General features: G+C 38.6%; 1 protein-coding gene across 26 annotated transcripts in view; it reads left to right on the top strand.

The window, feature by feature from the left end:
- The window catches only part of BMPR1B (bone morphogenetic protein receptor type 1B), a 448,735-nt gene that overhangs the window by 326,468 nt on the left and 107,693 nt on the right, over window positions 1–14,574 (top strand). Inside the window, exon 1 of one of the 26 annotated variants that reach the window (XM_070790847.1) lies at window positions 8,401–8,633. The exons of 20 other annotated variants lie outside the window; for them this stretch is intronic. Coding sequence is in view for 1 of the 6 variants with exons in the window: in XM_070790842.1 (XP_070646943.1) it covers window positions 10,051–10,123 (73 nt within the window). In the remaining 5 variants the exon portion in view is untranslated. Of the gene's footprint in view, window positions 1–8,400; window positions 8,634–8,725; window positions 10,124–14,574 lie in introns of those variants that run through there. 5 more of the 26 variants (XM_070790846.1, XM_070790842.1, XM_070790870.1 and 2 more) reach the window with 5 other exon arrangements.

The raw sequence follows: 14,574 nt of genomic DNA, 5'->3' as shown, positions 1-14,574 counted from the left end.
GAATGAATTTTATCAGCCCATGTCTCTGAGTCTTCCATCAACTGAGTGGATGGTTTCTGCCCCAGTTATTTCTTGCAGAGCAGAAGCATGTGAGTCTCTAGCCAGTGAAATACTAGTGACTGATCCTATCTACCTGTGACCAGTTCCAGGCCTCTTTGGCTCAGGCTTACTCTGTATTCTCATCTGTAAGTGGGAATGATATCCCTGGTGGCTCAGACAGTAAAGAGCCTGCCTGCAACGTGGGAGACCCTGGTTCGATCCCTGAGTCAGGAATATCCCCTTGAGAAGGAAGTGGCAATCCATTCCAGTATTCTTGCCTGGGCAACCCCATGAACAGAGAGCCTGGTGGTTTATATAGTCTGTGGGGTTGCAAATAATCAGACACAACTGAGTGACTAACGCTCACTCCCTCACACAAGGAGCAGTGAGGACCAATGAGGCAATGTATGTTAGTTACATAATGTAGAGCCTAAAGAATAAAAGTTCACCAAGTGGTGTGTAACATCAATAGCATCATCATCCTATAATCTTTTAGAAATAGCCTATTTATCCTCCCTGGGTTACTTACTTTCCAGCTCCTGTCAAGACATCTCCCTCTCATTCAAATTTAGCTTCTTATCTGACGTAGTCATACTGACCAGGTGATGGATTGAATAGCATGCAGTGAATAGCATACAGAATAATCTCACATTTATGTATCACCTGGTTCCCTATTCCTGGAGCACAAGTGTGACCTTCAGTTCAGTTCAGTCGTATTCTTTGGCACTCAGCTTTCTTTATAGTCCAACTCTCACATCCATCAGTTCAGTTCAGTCCAGTTGCTCAGTCGGGTCCAACTCTTTGCAACCCCATGAACTGCAGCACACCAGGCCTCCCTGTCCATCAACTCCCTGTCCAACTCCCAGAGTTCACCCAAACTCATGTCCATTGAGTCGGTGATGCCATCCAACCATCTCATCCTCTGTCATCCCCCTTTCCTCCTGGCCCCAATCTTTCCCATCATCAGGGTCTTTTCAGATGAGTCAGCTCTTTGCATGAGGTGGCCAAAGTGTTGGAGTTTCAGCTTCAACATCAGTCCTTCTAGTGAACACCCAGGACTGATCTCCTTTAGGATGGACTGGTTGGATCTCCTTGCAGTCCAAGGGACTCTCAAGAGTCTTCTCCAACACCACAGTTCAAAAGCATCAATTCTTTGGTGCTCAGCTTTCTTCACAGTCCAACTCTCACATCCATACATGATCACTGGAAAAACCATAGCTTTGACTGGATGGACCCTTTGTTGACAAAGTAATGTCTCTGCTTTTTAATATGCTGTTAAAAGTTATGACCAGCTGGTCATAACTTTTCTTCCAAGGAGTAAGTGTCTTTTAATTTCATGGCTGCAGTCACCATTTGCAGTGATTTAGGATTCCAGAAAAATAAAGGCTGTCACTCTTTCCACTGTTTCTCCATCTATTTGCCGTGAAGTGATGGGACCGGATGCCATGATCTTCATTTTCTGCATGTTGAGCTTTAAGCCAACTTTTTCACTCTCTTCTTTCACTTTCATCAAGAGTCTCTTTAGTTCTTCTTCACTTTCTGCCATAAGGGTGGTGTCATCTGCATATCTGAGGTTGTTGATATTTCTTCCGCAATCTTGATTCTCGCTTGTGCTTCCTCCAGCCCGGAGTTTCTCATAATGTACTCTACATATAAGTTAAGCAAGCAGGGTGACAATATACTGCCTGACGTACTCCTTTTCCTATTTGGAACCAGTCTGTTGTTCATGTCCAGTTCTAACTGTTGCTTCCTGATCTGCATACACATTTCTCAAGAGGCAGGTCAGGTTTTCTGATATTCCCATCTCTTTCAGAGTTTTCCACAGTTTGTTGTTATCTACACAGTCAAAGGCTTTGGCATAGTCCATAAAGCAGAAATAGATGTTTTTCTGGAACTCTCTTGCTTTTTTGATGATCCAGCGGATGTTGGCAATTTGATCTCTGGTTCCTCTGCCTTTTCTAAAACCAGCTTGAACATCTGGAAGTTCACAGTTCACATATTGCTGAAGCCTGGCTTGGAGAATTTTGAGCATTACTTTACTAGCGTGTGAGATGAGTGCAATGGTGCGGTTGTTAGAGTGTTCTTTGGCATTGCCTTTCTTTGGGATTGGAATGAAAACTGACCTTTTCCAGTACTGTGGCCACTGCTGAGTTTTCCAAATTTGCTGGCATATTGAGTGCAGCACTTTCACAGCATCATCTTTCAGGATTTGAAATAGCTCAACTGGAATTCCATCCCCATCCACTAGGTTTGTTCATAGTGATGCTTTCTAAGGCCTACTTGACTTCACATTCTAGGATGTTTGGCTTTAGGTGAGTGATCACACCATCATGATTATCTGGGTCATGAAAATCTTTTTTGTATAATTCTTCTGTGTATTCTTGCCACCTCTTCTTAATATCTTCTGCTTCTGTTAGGTGCATATCATTTCTGTCCTTTATTGAGCCCGTCTTTGCATGAAATGTTCCCTTGATATCGCTAATTTTTTTAGAGAGATCTCTAGTCTTTCCTATTCTGTTGTTTTTCTCTATTTCTTTGCAGTGATCACTGAGGAAGGCTTTCTTATCTCTCCTTGCTATTCTTTGGAACTCTGTATTCAAATGGGTATATCTTTCCTTTTCTCCTTTGCTTTTCTCTTCTCTTCTTTTCACAGCTATTTGTAAGGCATCCCCAGACAGCCATTTTGCTTTTTTGCATTTCTTTTCCATGGGGATGGTCTTGATCCCAGTCTCCTATACAATGTCACGAACCTCCATCCATAGTTCATCAGGCACTCTGTCTATCAGATCTAGTCCCTTAAATCTATTTCTCACTTCCACGGTATAATCATAAGGGATTTGATTTAGGTCATACCTGAATGGTCTAGTGGTTTTCCCCACTTAGCCTTTCTTTGCATCACACTGAAACCAGGTATTAATAGAATTATGCCTGTATGGGGTTCAGAGGTCCTAGGGCAGTCTGGAGGTTTATTATTGTTTTTTTTTTTACTTTATAGCTTATCTTAACAAACTACCTGAGTTAATTTTCATTAGTACTTTAATTGTGTAAGTTGCCTTTAATTCTCTGGTACTCTTTAATGTTAATTGTTTTTTTGTGTGTAGTATTCTTATCTTGTGTGCAGGCTCTACAGGTCCTTGTTATATTCATGGTCTGACATAGGCTTTTTAAAAAAACCTCACAATCTCTAGGTAAATGATAGTGTCCTATATTTAAGATATTATTCTGTTAGAAAATTCCATGAAATATCTTTTTGTAATGGGTTTGTGCTGATGATCAAATTATACCCTCTAAGTCCATAGTGTTACATTATTTTAGGAGAATAAAGTTTGGGCTTATTTATTCTCTTTTATAAGCTCTCAGATCCCTTTATTGAGTTGTGAGGAGTAGCAATGATAAAAGACCAACACTGAAAGCCTGTATCAGAAGATATTATGTCTATTTCATAATATTGGGATTGTACCCTGTCCGTCTAGTCAAGGCTATGGTTTTTCCAGAAGTCATGTATGGATGTCAGAGTTGGACTGTGAAGAAAGCTGAGCACCGAAGAATTGATGCTTTTGAACTGTGGTGTAGGAGCAGACTCTTGAGAGTCCCTTGGACTGCAAGGAGATTCAACCAATCCATTCTAAAGGAGATCAGTCCTGGGTGTTCTTTGGAAGGAATGATGCTAAAGCTGAAACTCCAGTACTTTGGCCACTTCATGCGAAGAGGTGACTCACTGGAAAAGACTCTGATGCTGGGAGGGATTGGGGCCAGGAGAGAAGGGGACGACAGAGGATGAGATGGCTGGATGGCATCACCAACCTGATGGACATGAGTTTGAGTGAACTCCAGGAGTTGCTGATGGACAGGGAAGCCTGGCGTGCTGTGATTCATGGGGTCGCAAAGAGTCAGACACAACTGAGCGACTGAAGTGACTGACTGACTGACCCTGTTAATAATGATCATATTTTTATTAGGTAATAATGACTTATGCTATTGATTGGTATTTAATTTCATTAAGATATGTTCAGAGTATTTTATCACAAATACTCTATTACTTTTATAAATGGCTCAAAAAGGATGCCTTCTATGATGGTTGTTATAAAATTCATAGTTTTAGTTTTTGATATATATCTTTAGTGAACAATTATTTCAGGAAAAAATATCAATCTGCTAAATTTATTGACCTTGTTTATAAGTAAAGGTTTGGAAATTTTAAAGCTGAAGTGCAGTCTGGTTTTCTCTTTTTTACTTGTGTGTGAAATTTTTTTGTTGCTAGTGGTAACTGTAGAGAATTTTTTTCAAATAGCACCCTTTTAATAACAATGGTCTCCCCAAATATACTGTGGCATAGCTTTAAACTTTATTAAGTCTGTCTTGGACTCCCCCTTCCTCTCTCTGAGTAAATGGAAGAAAAGTTTGGCAGGCTCCATGCTGTGCACTTGATTGATGTCCAGAACATCTGAAGGACTTTTGTGTCCTGCCTGCTCTCCATGAGTGCATAATGTGTGAATACTTAAAGAAGGTCAGCCCTTATCACATGTAATCTAGGCCTGAAGGCAGATCAGCAGTGACAGTCATATCCCGTAAGTAAGAACACAAATCATCCTCTACATGCTTTAGACAAGTTGTGGGATATTTTTTCTCTCTTTTTACCCCTTCCCACTCATGGGGGGACCTTGGCAGAGCCATGAAAGCAGAGAGAAGACGTGCTCAGAATAATATGTCACTCTTCCGAGGGAGGAAGGGATTGTTTATTTGTCATGATGTGATGGTCTTTCACTGTGCAGCTGAAGGGAGCTTTGGGTTGTTGATGACTAGTGATGTGGAATGCTGCAAATTAGAATGGGGTGGGGAGGCAAGAGGCAGCCTGAAAGCCGCTGAAGTTGTGGCCTTTGTAAACCCCAGAGTCAGGAAAAAAGGTTTTTTGCACACTTGAGTTCTATTGTTTATTTTTTCTCCGATAAGGGAGTAGCTTTTTATATTATTTTGTAAGTGTAAAGCTGAAAATCAGAATGACAAGATGCATTAGCCAGTACAATTTTGAACACACTTTTCTATTTTTTGTGCAACTAGTATGAAAGTATGAAGACTATTTTGCTGCAGAACTCTGTGGCATTGTAGGTCCTTAAAATGCTATGACTTCTAATAGGAGCAAGGAAAGAACTGTTTTTTATGTGTCTGTGTGTTTGAACAGAAGTTTAAAAGTAAACATTCCAAACAATATTAGCAGAGATGTTCAAGTGTTAAAATAACACTCACCTTATTGTTCTCATGGAGACTATTAAGGATATTGTTGCATTTTCTTACATAAAAAGGAAAATGTTTTTCATCTAATCTCAAAAAGTTTACTAGTTTCTTTTGAAACCCAATCAGCTGCAAGAAGTAGTTGTGGTCAGGTCATACAATGAAAACTGCAGACACCCCATTCAGAGGCCGAGGCATTGCTTCCTATGCATGTAAGATAAAATCAAAAATCAAATTAGGAGCTATAGGGCCCTTCCTTCCCAATGTCTCTCTCCCACTCTGCTTTTCCAGCCCAGTTTCTCTGCTCTCAAGGCATATACAGGATTTCATGTTCTCAGCAAACATTGCTCTTTTTCTTGCTCATAAATGTCTGTACTGTCTGTCCTCTGCTTGGAATCCCTCTGCCTCCCTTCACGCAGTGAATTCCTACTTATCTTTGAAGACCCGGTTCAAATGCCTCTTCCCCACAAGTCCAATCCCACCCCCGGCCAGAATTAATCTTTGTTTATGCACTGTATTCTCCATGTTCCCTCGGCAGAGCCGGCCATGTCTGTAGTGCCTTGTCATGATTTGATTGTGTCTGTCTTCACCCACTACAAGGTAGGCTTTGTCCTAAAGGCAGGTATGGTGTAATGTTCCCATACCCCCTTCACTTGACACAGTCCCCCACATATAGTTTAAAAAGCTGTGTCTATATATAAAATCAGGAGATTTGGGGCAGTTTTATGTGAAAATAAGTCACAAGTTGAAACTGTTAAAAAGTAGTCTCATATTTTCAAACTGCTTCTTGTATTTCTTCAATTGCATAATGACTTAATAAATGAGGTAAATAAAATAATTAAATCAGTATTTGCCTTTGTGAGTATAATATGAATTTTTAAAACTCAATTATCCTAAGATATATTGTGTGTGTATGTGTGTATGTGTATATATATATATATATAAAATATCCTTGTTTTAATGATCATATTATTTGTGACAGGAAGAATTTGGCAAATGTCATATTAAAGAACATTATTGTTAATAAGGATTTTTTTTTTTTTTTTTTTGGTCAAGAGGCAGTAGAGTGATTAGTGAAAGTTGTCAGGAAGTTGACTATTTTCTGATGTCCTCCTATGTACTGGGCACTGTATTCAGTAACTTCTGTTCATTTACTTGTCTTATTGGTATAACAATGTTAACAGGTACTGAGCAGATTATAGGACAGAGAGTTTAAATAATTTACTTAAGATTACACACATGACACAAAGAGACTTTCTCTATAGATGGATCCACAAACCTAGAGTGAGTGCATCTGTGTATGAATTCTACAGATTATGCAGAGTGATGACTCGTATTCATATTGGTAATACTAGCTGCAGTCTTTTTTTTTTTTTTCCTTGCCCCTCTCAGGTGTACAAATTCAATTTGATACCCCTCTTTCAATATTCTCTCAGAGCTTTCTTTGAAGCCTCATTTGGTGTGTACTTTACAGTGAGTGGGCTAAATCATATACAAATATGGATTTTTTTTTTCTTTGCTAAGTCAGATTTCTGATCTGCATTACAAGACTTTTTAAAGATCTTTTGAGCCTGTTTGTCTGGAATCGAAGTGTGTGTTTTATACAACATCTCCTGCATTGTTGGTACCTAAAAGAAAGGTGAAAGGATTAGTTGCTCAGTCGTGTCTGACTCTTCGTGACCTCATAGACTGTAGCTCACTGGGCTCCTCTGTCCATGGAATTCTCCAGGCAAGGATACTGGAGTGGGTTGTCATTTCCTCCTCTAAGGGATATTCCTGACCCAGGGATTGAACCTGGGTCTCCTGTATTGCAGGCAGATTCTTTATCATTTGAGCCATCAGGGAAACCTGGCATATGTTAAATGGTAACGGCAAAATGGAGGGAATTAATAGGGCTACCTCTTGAATTTCTTCGTATAAGTTTAAAAAAAAAAAAAGATCTGTATTGCCAAAAACTTTGACTAAATGAAAAACTGTTGTCAGTCTTCTAATTTTCACTTCTATTCACATGAGTGAGTGTGTGAGAATTGCTCAATCATGTCCGACTCTGTGAGACCACATAGACTGTAGCCCACCAGGCTCCTCTGTCCATGGAATTCTCCAGGCAAGAATACTGGAGTGGGTTGCCATTTCCTTCTCCAGGGGATCTTCCTGACTCAGGGATCGAACCTGGGTCTCCTGCATTACAGGCAGATACTTTACCATCTGAGCTACCAGTGAAAGTGAAAGTCACTCAGTTGTGCCTGACTCTTTGCAACCCCATGGACTATATAGTCCATGGAATTCTCCAGGCCAGAATACTGGAGTGGGTAGCCTTTCCCTTCTCCAGGGGATCTTCCCAACCCAGGGATCGAACCCATGTCTCCTGCATTGCAGGAGGATTCTTTACCAGCTGAGCCACGAGGGAAACCCTCTACTCACATAATTGGAGATTCAGGTTTACAGACTCATCTTATATTCTGAAATCTTAAACCTTTATAAAAATTCATTAAGCCAGTTCATGCTCAAAAGCCTGTCGGTTATTTATATGATATATAGCCTAAACTCTGTAACCTTAATTCAGAATCCTACACAATCTGCTTCCACTCTGTCTGGCTTTCTTTCCAGCCATTTACTATAGGAGCCATCTGTTGCAGTAAGATTTTTTTTGTCTCATGCTATTGCACATATAAAATATTTAATCCTGCCTCTAATCCTTGCTCATATAATTTCCTCTCTTTTCATCTTCTCTATCTCTGTATAAGTTCAATTCATATTTCAGCATCCAGCTCTGCCTTCAGTGTTGGGCCCAGTCTAATCCATCCCTTACTCTGATTTTCCATCTTTATTCCATTTGAAGACACTTCATTTTAAAGTGACTACTGTTTTTTACTTAGTTCTCTATTACATATACACTGCTTTTTCTATGGTACTGTGAACCTCTTGAGTGCATTTACTTCAGCTAGCACATAGTTCATCAGAAATGGTTGCTGGTATGTCTTGTTTTGAACTGAATTAGGATTTTGGGGCAAGAGCAACTATTCCCTCTTTATGCTTTGTACCATTTGTGGATGCCCGTATTGGGGAAATGTGAGCAGTGGGAACTGTCCCACATTTTAGCCATTCACTCGTCATCCCAGAACTTAAGGCTAGGTTCCAATTTGGCAATGGAACCATGTTGTGATGTGGCACTGAGCCGAATGTAGAAAGGTTGGACAAGAGGTTCTATTTGATTTTGGTTTGCTCTTCACTCACGTGACCCCTTTGATCCTGATCTCTCTTATTCATTTTAGTATGCCGCAGTCTCCCTAAAAGGAATATGGATAAATGATACTGAAAGATTATCTCATTTACCTCCCGAAACTTCTATTTTCCTGAGAAGTAAGGTCTGTGGATTCTGTGAAATGCTTAACATGTAGTTAAAGCTTAGAATATTCCAAAAATTTCTATGTGGTTATGTGTGAAATTCCATTTCATGAAATGGAACTGAGGATGTTGGCTTGATAGTATTAATAGCATTTATTAAATCCTAACAAGCAATTGTTCAGCTACTCTAAGACAGAGAATAGATTTGAATGCCATCCATTAGGATAGTGCTGGGAGTTGCTGGTGTGTGTGAAAAGAAGTGGGGGTGTCTCTTAAGAAGGGGAAGAAAGCAGAGATTTTTTTTTCCAAGAAAGTTATTCTTAAAATTTCAAGTAAACGCATTCTAATGCTATCTTAGATATAACCATTGAATTATGTCTCTGCTCTCATACTCAAAAATCCTTTATCATGCAAATGGATTAGATTTAATAACTGCTTTTGTTTCTTTCTATAACACTGAAAATTTGTTTATATTTTTTGCTGTTCTTTAATTATCAACAGTTCCCAGAGTGAATCAGAGTCTTGTAGTCCCTTAGTATCAGACAGGTCACTCAGAATATCATTAGAAAGTTGAAATATTACAAAATATTCATAGTTATATTGAGGCACAATTATAATTAATGTGTAAAACATTGAATAACTTACCTTGGTTTTATTCACATAATAAAATAGGTTAGGTCACAGTACTTTTTTTTTGCTCTGTAGAAAACTTCAAACTATAGTCATATCAAATTAATTAATGAATAGCTTAACTGAAATCTTTCAACTTGGAATATTCATTAAAGATGGCTTTTGTATGGGACCCTTTTTTGTATCCATGCACTTGATTCAGAAGCATTTGCCTCATTATATAAATGTTGATGTAGTGTGAGAAAATGCCATAACGTGACACTTGGATGTGTTGCAACATTTTTATCGTATTATCAAAGAAAAAATTTTTATTTCTCTTTGTCTTTCTATGATTCCCAAAGAGTTACCATTCATGGCAGAGGGGAAAAAAAAAAAAAAAAAGCAAAAACCCTTAACAGAAGAAATAAGCAGTTGCATGTCAGCACAGTATAGGTATGTGTATCTCCGGAATGTCTCCACAGCTGCCCAGGAGGTGTGGGGACTTCGGCGTGGTCAGTCCGGAGCGAAGTCCCGCCTGCCCTGGCCTCTGTGTGGACAGCTGGGTCAGGCTCCTTTCTTAAGAAAACAACCCAGCCCGGGGTCCTCACCGCCCTTTGTTGTCCTCCCCACGAGGTGATCAGTTGAAGTCTCCGTGGTGACAGAACCAGTTTGTAACAGGCTTGTCTTTCACGGTCCTGTCTAGGGCTTGCTGGCAGGCTTGCCGGAAGCTCTGACAAGAGTGGCAGCAGAGGAGTCTCCGTGAAAGAAGGAAAGGCAAGAAACAGGAGGCTTAAACAGGCAGGTCACATTGACTGCTCTCCTGCTGCAATGGGTTGGCTGGACAAACTAAACTGGCAGCTTCACATTTCCTTGCTCATTCTTCTGTCTATGCACACGAGGGGTAAGAAGATCAGTGCCCCGCAGTACAGTGCTGACAGGGGGCTCCGTGAATGTCTGGTTTCGTGGTTTTTATCACAGAAGGGAAAGTTCAGGGCAGAAGTTCAACGGCTAAACATTTCCAGCTCCCATCCTCCAACTGCTCTGTAACCTTACTACTTTCTCTGTCGGGGCAACGCTTTGTAGAGTGTATGTCAGAATAATTTTAAAAGGGATGCGAAGTTTCTGTTTGTTCTAGCGATTAATTACGTGCAGTCTAATTTGGAACTCTGAGGATGAGGTTGAGTGTCAATATGCTGTGACAGTTTATATGATGAATTTAAGAAAACAGTGTAATAAACTTTGTTTTGATCATTTAAATTTATTTGAGTATTGTTAGGTTTTTTATAGTTAGCTAATTAACTTTGAAGTTCATTGTAATTTTACATGGATGCATTGAGTAAATCTGTAGTTTTACAATGGCAATAATTGTAATTTGTGAATATGTCATGTTTACCCATATTTAAGAACAGGGGCTTTCTTAAATGATCATTTTGTTCAGAAGAATTATTCTTGTATAAAGTTGCCTAAAGGAGAAAAAAAAATTAAAATTATTTTAAAGAGCTAAAAGAGTAATTATGAAAGTAGCTGAACTATTTTCAACTTAGAAGAAGGATAACTTAAAATGGAACAATTATCTGTGATAGTGATTGGTAGTGAGGAAGTCACAAAGTTGTAAATAAGGAAATAGCCCTTTTATAAAATTCAGCCAGGTGACAAAGGGAATATGTGTGAGGTCGAAATGCATTTACAGGTCAGCCTCATATGCCTGGGAATGCATTTAACAGAACTTGTTTGGCAGTACTGTTTACTTGAGAAGCATGTATTACCAATTGGCATATATTTGGATTGACACTTATAAGATTAATTTTTCATAATCTCACAGTGTTCCATGACACTATGTAAGTATTATATTTTGTTACTTGGCTCCATGAAAAAATTCTTTTAATTTCTGGTTATAGATACGTGTAATTCAAAAGACTTTTGTATGTTGATATGAGGAAACAACATGTAATTCATTTACCTGGTTGGCTAATTTATTTTCCAAAAATTGTCATAATCTGGTACCTTCTAGAAGAGACAGAAAGACCTCAGGGAAACTTTCTTAAGAATGTCCGAAGAAACTCAAAGCATGATATATATGAGGTGAAAAATCTTATTCCTCTACTCATGCTACCACTATTTCTTGATTGCCTAAGGGCAATTTTTCATTCCCTGTTTATCATTTTCCTTGAAACCTATGAATACATAAACTATTTATCATTATGTCAGTCAAAAGTGAAGAGGCTATATGTTACAGACTGAATCTTTGAATCATAAATATTAGGATTAGAATACACCTTAAGATAGTATTGTGTGGTTGACTTTTCAGTGAGAAGGTTGAAGCCCAGAGACATTCCCTGCTTCTTTCTGTGAAGCATAACCTTTTTAACTCCCTGTTCAGAGCCCTTTCATATGAGTGCCCATGTGGGTCTGTGTGTGTCTACTAATTTATTTCGTAGCATAGTGGTTAAGTGTATGAACTCTGGAACAAGAATGCCTGGGTTTGAATCTTAGCTTCACCACTTACTAGATTGTAAACTAAATCAGGAGTCTTATTGGTGCCTTGATTTTCTCAACTGTGAAATGGGCATAATAATAATAACTAACCATAGGATTGACTTGATTACTAAATAATTACTAGATACATACAAAGCACTTAGAGGAGTGATAGTGCATACTATTGTCTAAGAGTTTGCTATTATTAGTGTCATTAGGAATAATGCTAATCTGTGTAGGAATAGGAGACAACCAATCTGGAAATGGAAATTGAGACAAGACTTTGAAAGAATCCCATAGCTCATCTTAGTGTGCTGTGCTTAGTCACTCAGTTGTATTTGCCTCTTTTTGTGACTCCATGGACTGGAGGCAACCAGGCTCCTCTGTCCATGGGAATTCTCCAGGCAAGAGTACTGGAGTGGGTTGCCAGGCCCTCCTCCAGGGAATCTTCCCAACCCAGGGATCAAACCCAGGTCTCCTACATTGCAGGCGGGTTCTTTACCTGCAATGCAGACTGTGATTAACGTACTGAATCTCACTTTTTATTCCTAGCTTTGTCACTAATGAAATTTTCACTGTTTTTGAAGAATCTCTCTACCTGTAACCTTGTGTAAAATAAGTTTCATTTTTTTTCCTGGAAAAAATGTATTTTCCTGTATGAAAACAGAGTGTACTATAGAGAGAGACTATGAGCTCAACCAAGACCAAGTAACTTTGACTACTGAAGTTAAATATTCATTGACAACTTGTAATGCGTTATGATCATTAATTAGCATGTACTTCAGAAAGAATGATTACCACTAAGATAGGTATATATGAAGCACGGACCTATGTAGTGGTCATGACTTATTAAGTGAATGACAAAGCCAAGATTAATGTTCTGAGACCTTAAATACTTATTTAAAGTAACTGTGTTTCAAAATGACAGCTTGAGACATTTGGAGAGTGTGTGCTTCAGGCTAATACAAATATTTAGTTATTTAAATATATGGAAACCTAAACATTCTACATGGAAGGAATATGTCCATTATTCCAATTCTACCTTAAATGGTACTGCTGCTGCTGCTGCTAAGTCGCTTCAGTCGTGTCCGACTCTGCGACCCCATAGACAGCAGCCCACCAGGCTCCCCCGTCCCTGGGATTCTCAAGGCAAGAACCCTGGCGTGGGTACAAAGCTCTGCAAAGTCACAGCAAGTGGAACAGAGTAGCTAGGTTGGCCTGTGTGTGGGGTGATTCATCAGCCTAAATCTTATCACTGCTTAAATCTTATCTTAAACGTTTTACTTGAGGAGACATAGTCTTAGAAAAAAGGGAGAAAGGGTACATGTTGGTAGGTTTTGAACATTGTGTTTTTTATATTGGCACATTGTGATATCTTTAGGAATGTATTTTTTAAAACTCGAGATCATGAAGTGTGGAATTGCCTCCTTCTAAAAGTGAAAAGACGGCCTGTAATGGTAAAGGGCTGTAGTGTTCATTTATGCTTGAAATATAGTATTTTAGAGATTGATTTCTTGATGCCACCCTGCCCCTTGTTTCTTAAATCACAGTAGGGAATTACAGGCGATCCTAATGAACACAGTACAACGTGTAGACAGTGTTTAGCATCATTTTGGCCACTACCATTCTTGTGAAGTTCTGCCAGAGGAATATAGTGAGGTTATAAAGGTGATAGATTGAGGGACCTAAAAAGTAAAGGATGCTTTCTGTTTGTTCTAACACATCGGTGGCAACAATGCACCCTCCCTGACAAGGATGTTCCTCACGCTCTGGCGTTTTAAGAGGTGAGATGTTTATTTGGCTTCTTGTTAAACGTGTATGTGAAAATTTTCACAGTGCCTGTGCTCCCCTCCAGAAAATCATAGTAATAGATTATTACAGCAATCAGATTAAAATAAAAATTGGTAGCCAACTTTCGGTCTTTAGGAGTAACTCTGTATCAATGAAGAGTTCCTGGGAAAAAAGGCAAGATAGGAAGTAGGTACTAGCTCTTTTGGAGTAGAGGAAAACCCCCAAACCCAATGAACAAAAGCAGGTCCCAGTCTCCATGGCCCCTGCACTTTTATATAACCAGGATTTTACATCCTGCTACTTCATTGCCAGGTCGTATTTCGTACATTTCCTACTGTAATATTTGTGTTTGATCTGGTTGACACTAATTTAAAACTGTTAAAAAAAAATCTACGCTATTAAATATTTTCAGTAGAATTAAGAGAAATAGGAAATGCAGTAACAGGAGGATAACAAACATTGCTGCGAATGTGTAGTTTCAAAATTAAAATGGTACTATTGGTATAGGGCATTGATTTTTGGTAATATTTTTAAGTGAAAAATGATCCTTGTTGCCATATGGCACACTATAGTGAAAATCTGAGCTGTTAGACCGACACATCTGTTAAATGCATAAACAGGGGTTTGTGTTTAAAATGTTTTCTACTGCAGCTAATATGTGGCACTTCCAACAATTAATCTTGGGCTGTTAATCGGGAGTAACTGCACCTTGTGGTGAGCATCACAGATGTAAGAAATTTGATCTCTGTGGCAATTTACCTGGGAGGAAAGTGGCTCAATTATAGTTCTCAATTTAAATTCTGCAGAGTAGATTGGATTAAACACATTCACATTACTATTGAGTGTAAACTCAAATTATTTAGTTTTATCATTTGTTATGAGAAGTTATCTTCTTTAAATATGTAGTGATGGCTACCATGTATTTAAGGCATATGTATCTCTCAATATCTGTGCATATATAATTTTAACCTTTAAATTACAAATACATGAAAACTTCTGAAAAAATATTAATGATATAATAGATCAGAGTTCAGATTAGTTTTTTTTTTTGTCTTTGTGAGCCAGTTGAATTTGAAATAACATTTT

This window comes from Bos indicus, chromosome 6, assembly GCF_029378745.1.
Source record: "Bos indicus isolate NIAB-ARS_2022 breed Sahiwal x Tharparkar chromosome 6, NIAB-ARS_B.indTharparkar_mat_pri_1.0, whole genome shotgun sequence".
Taxonomy (NCBI): domain Eukaryota; kingdom Metazoa; phylum Chordata; class Mammalia; order Artiodactyla; family Bovidae; genus Bos; species Bos indicus.
Note: the sequence above shows the minus strand (reverse complement) of the source record. Positions and strands in the feature narration are given on the sequence as shown.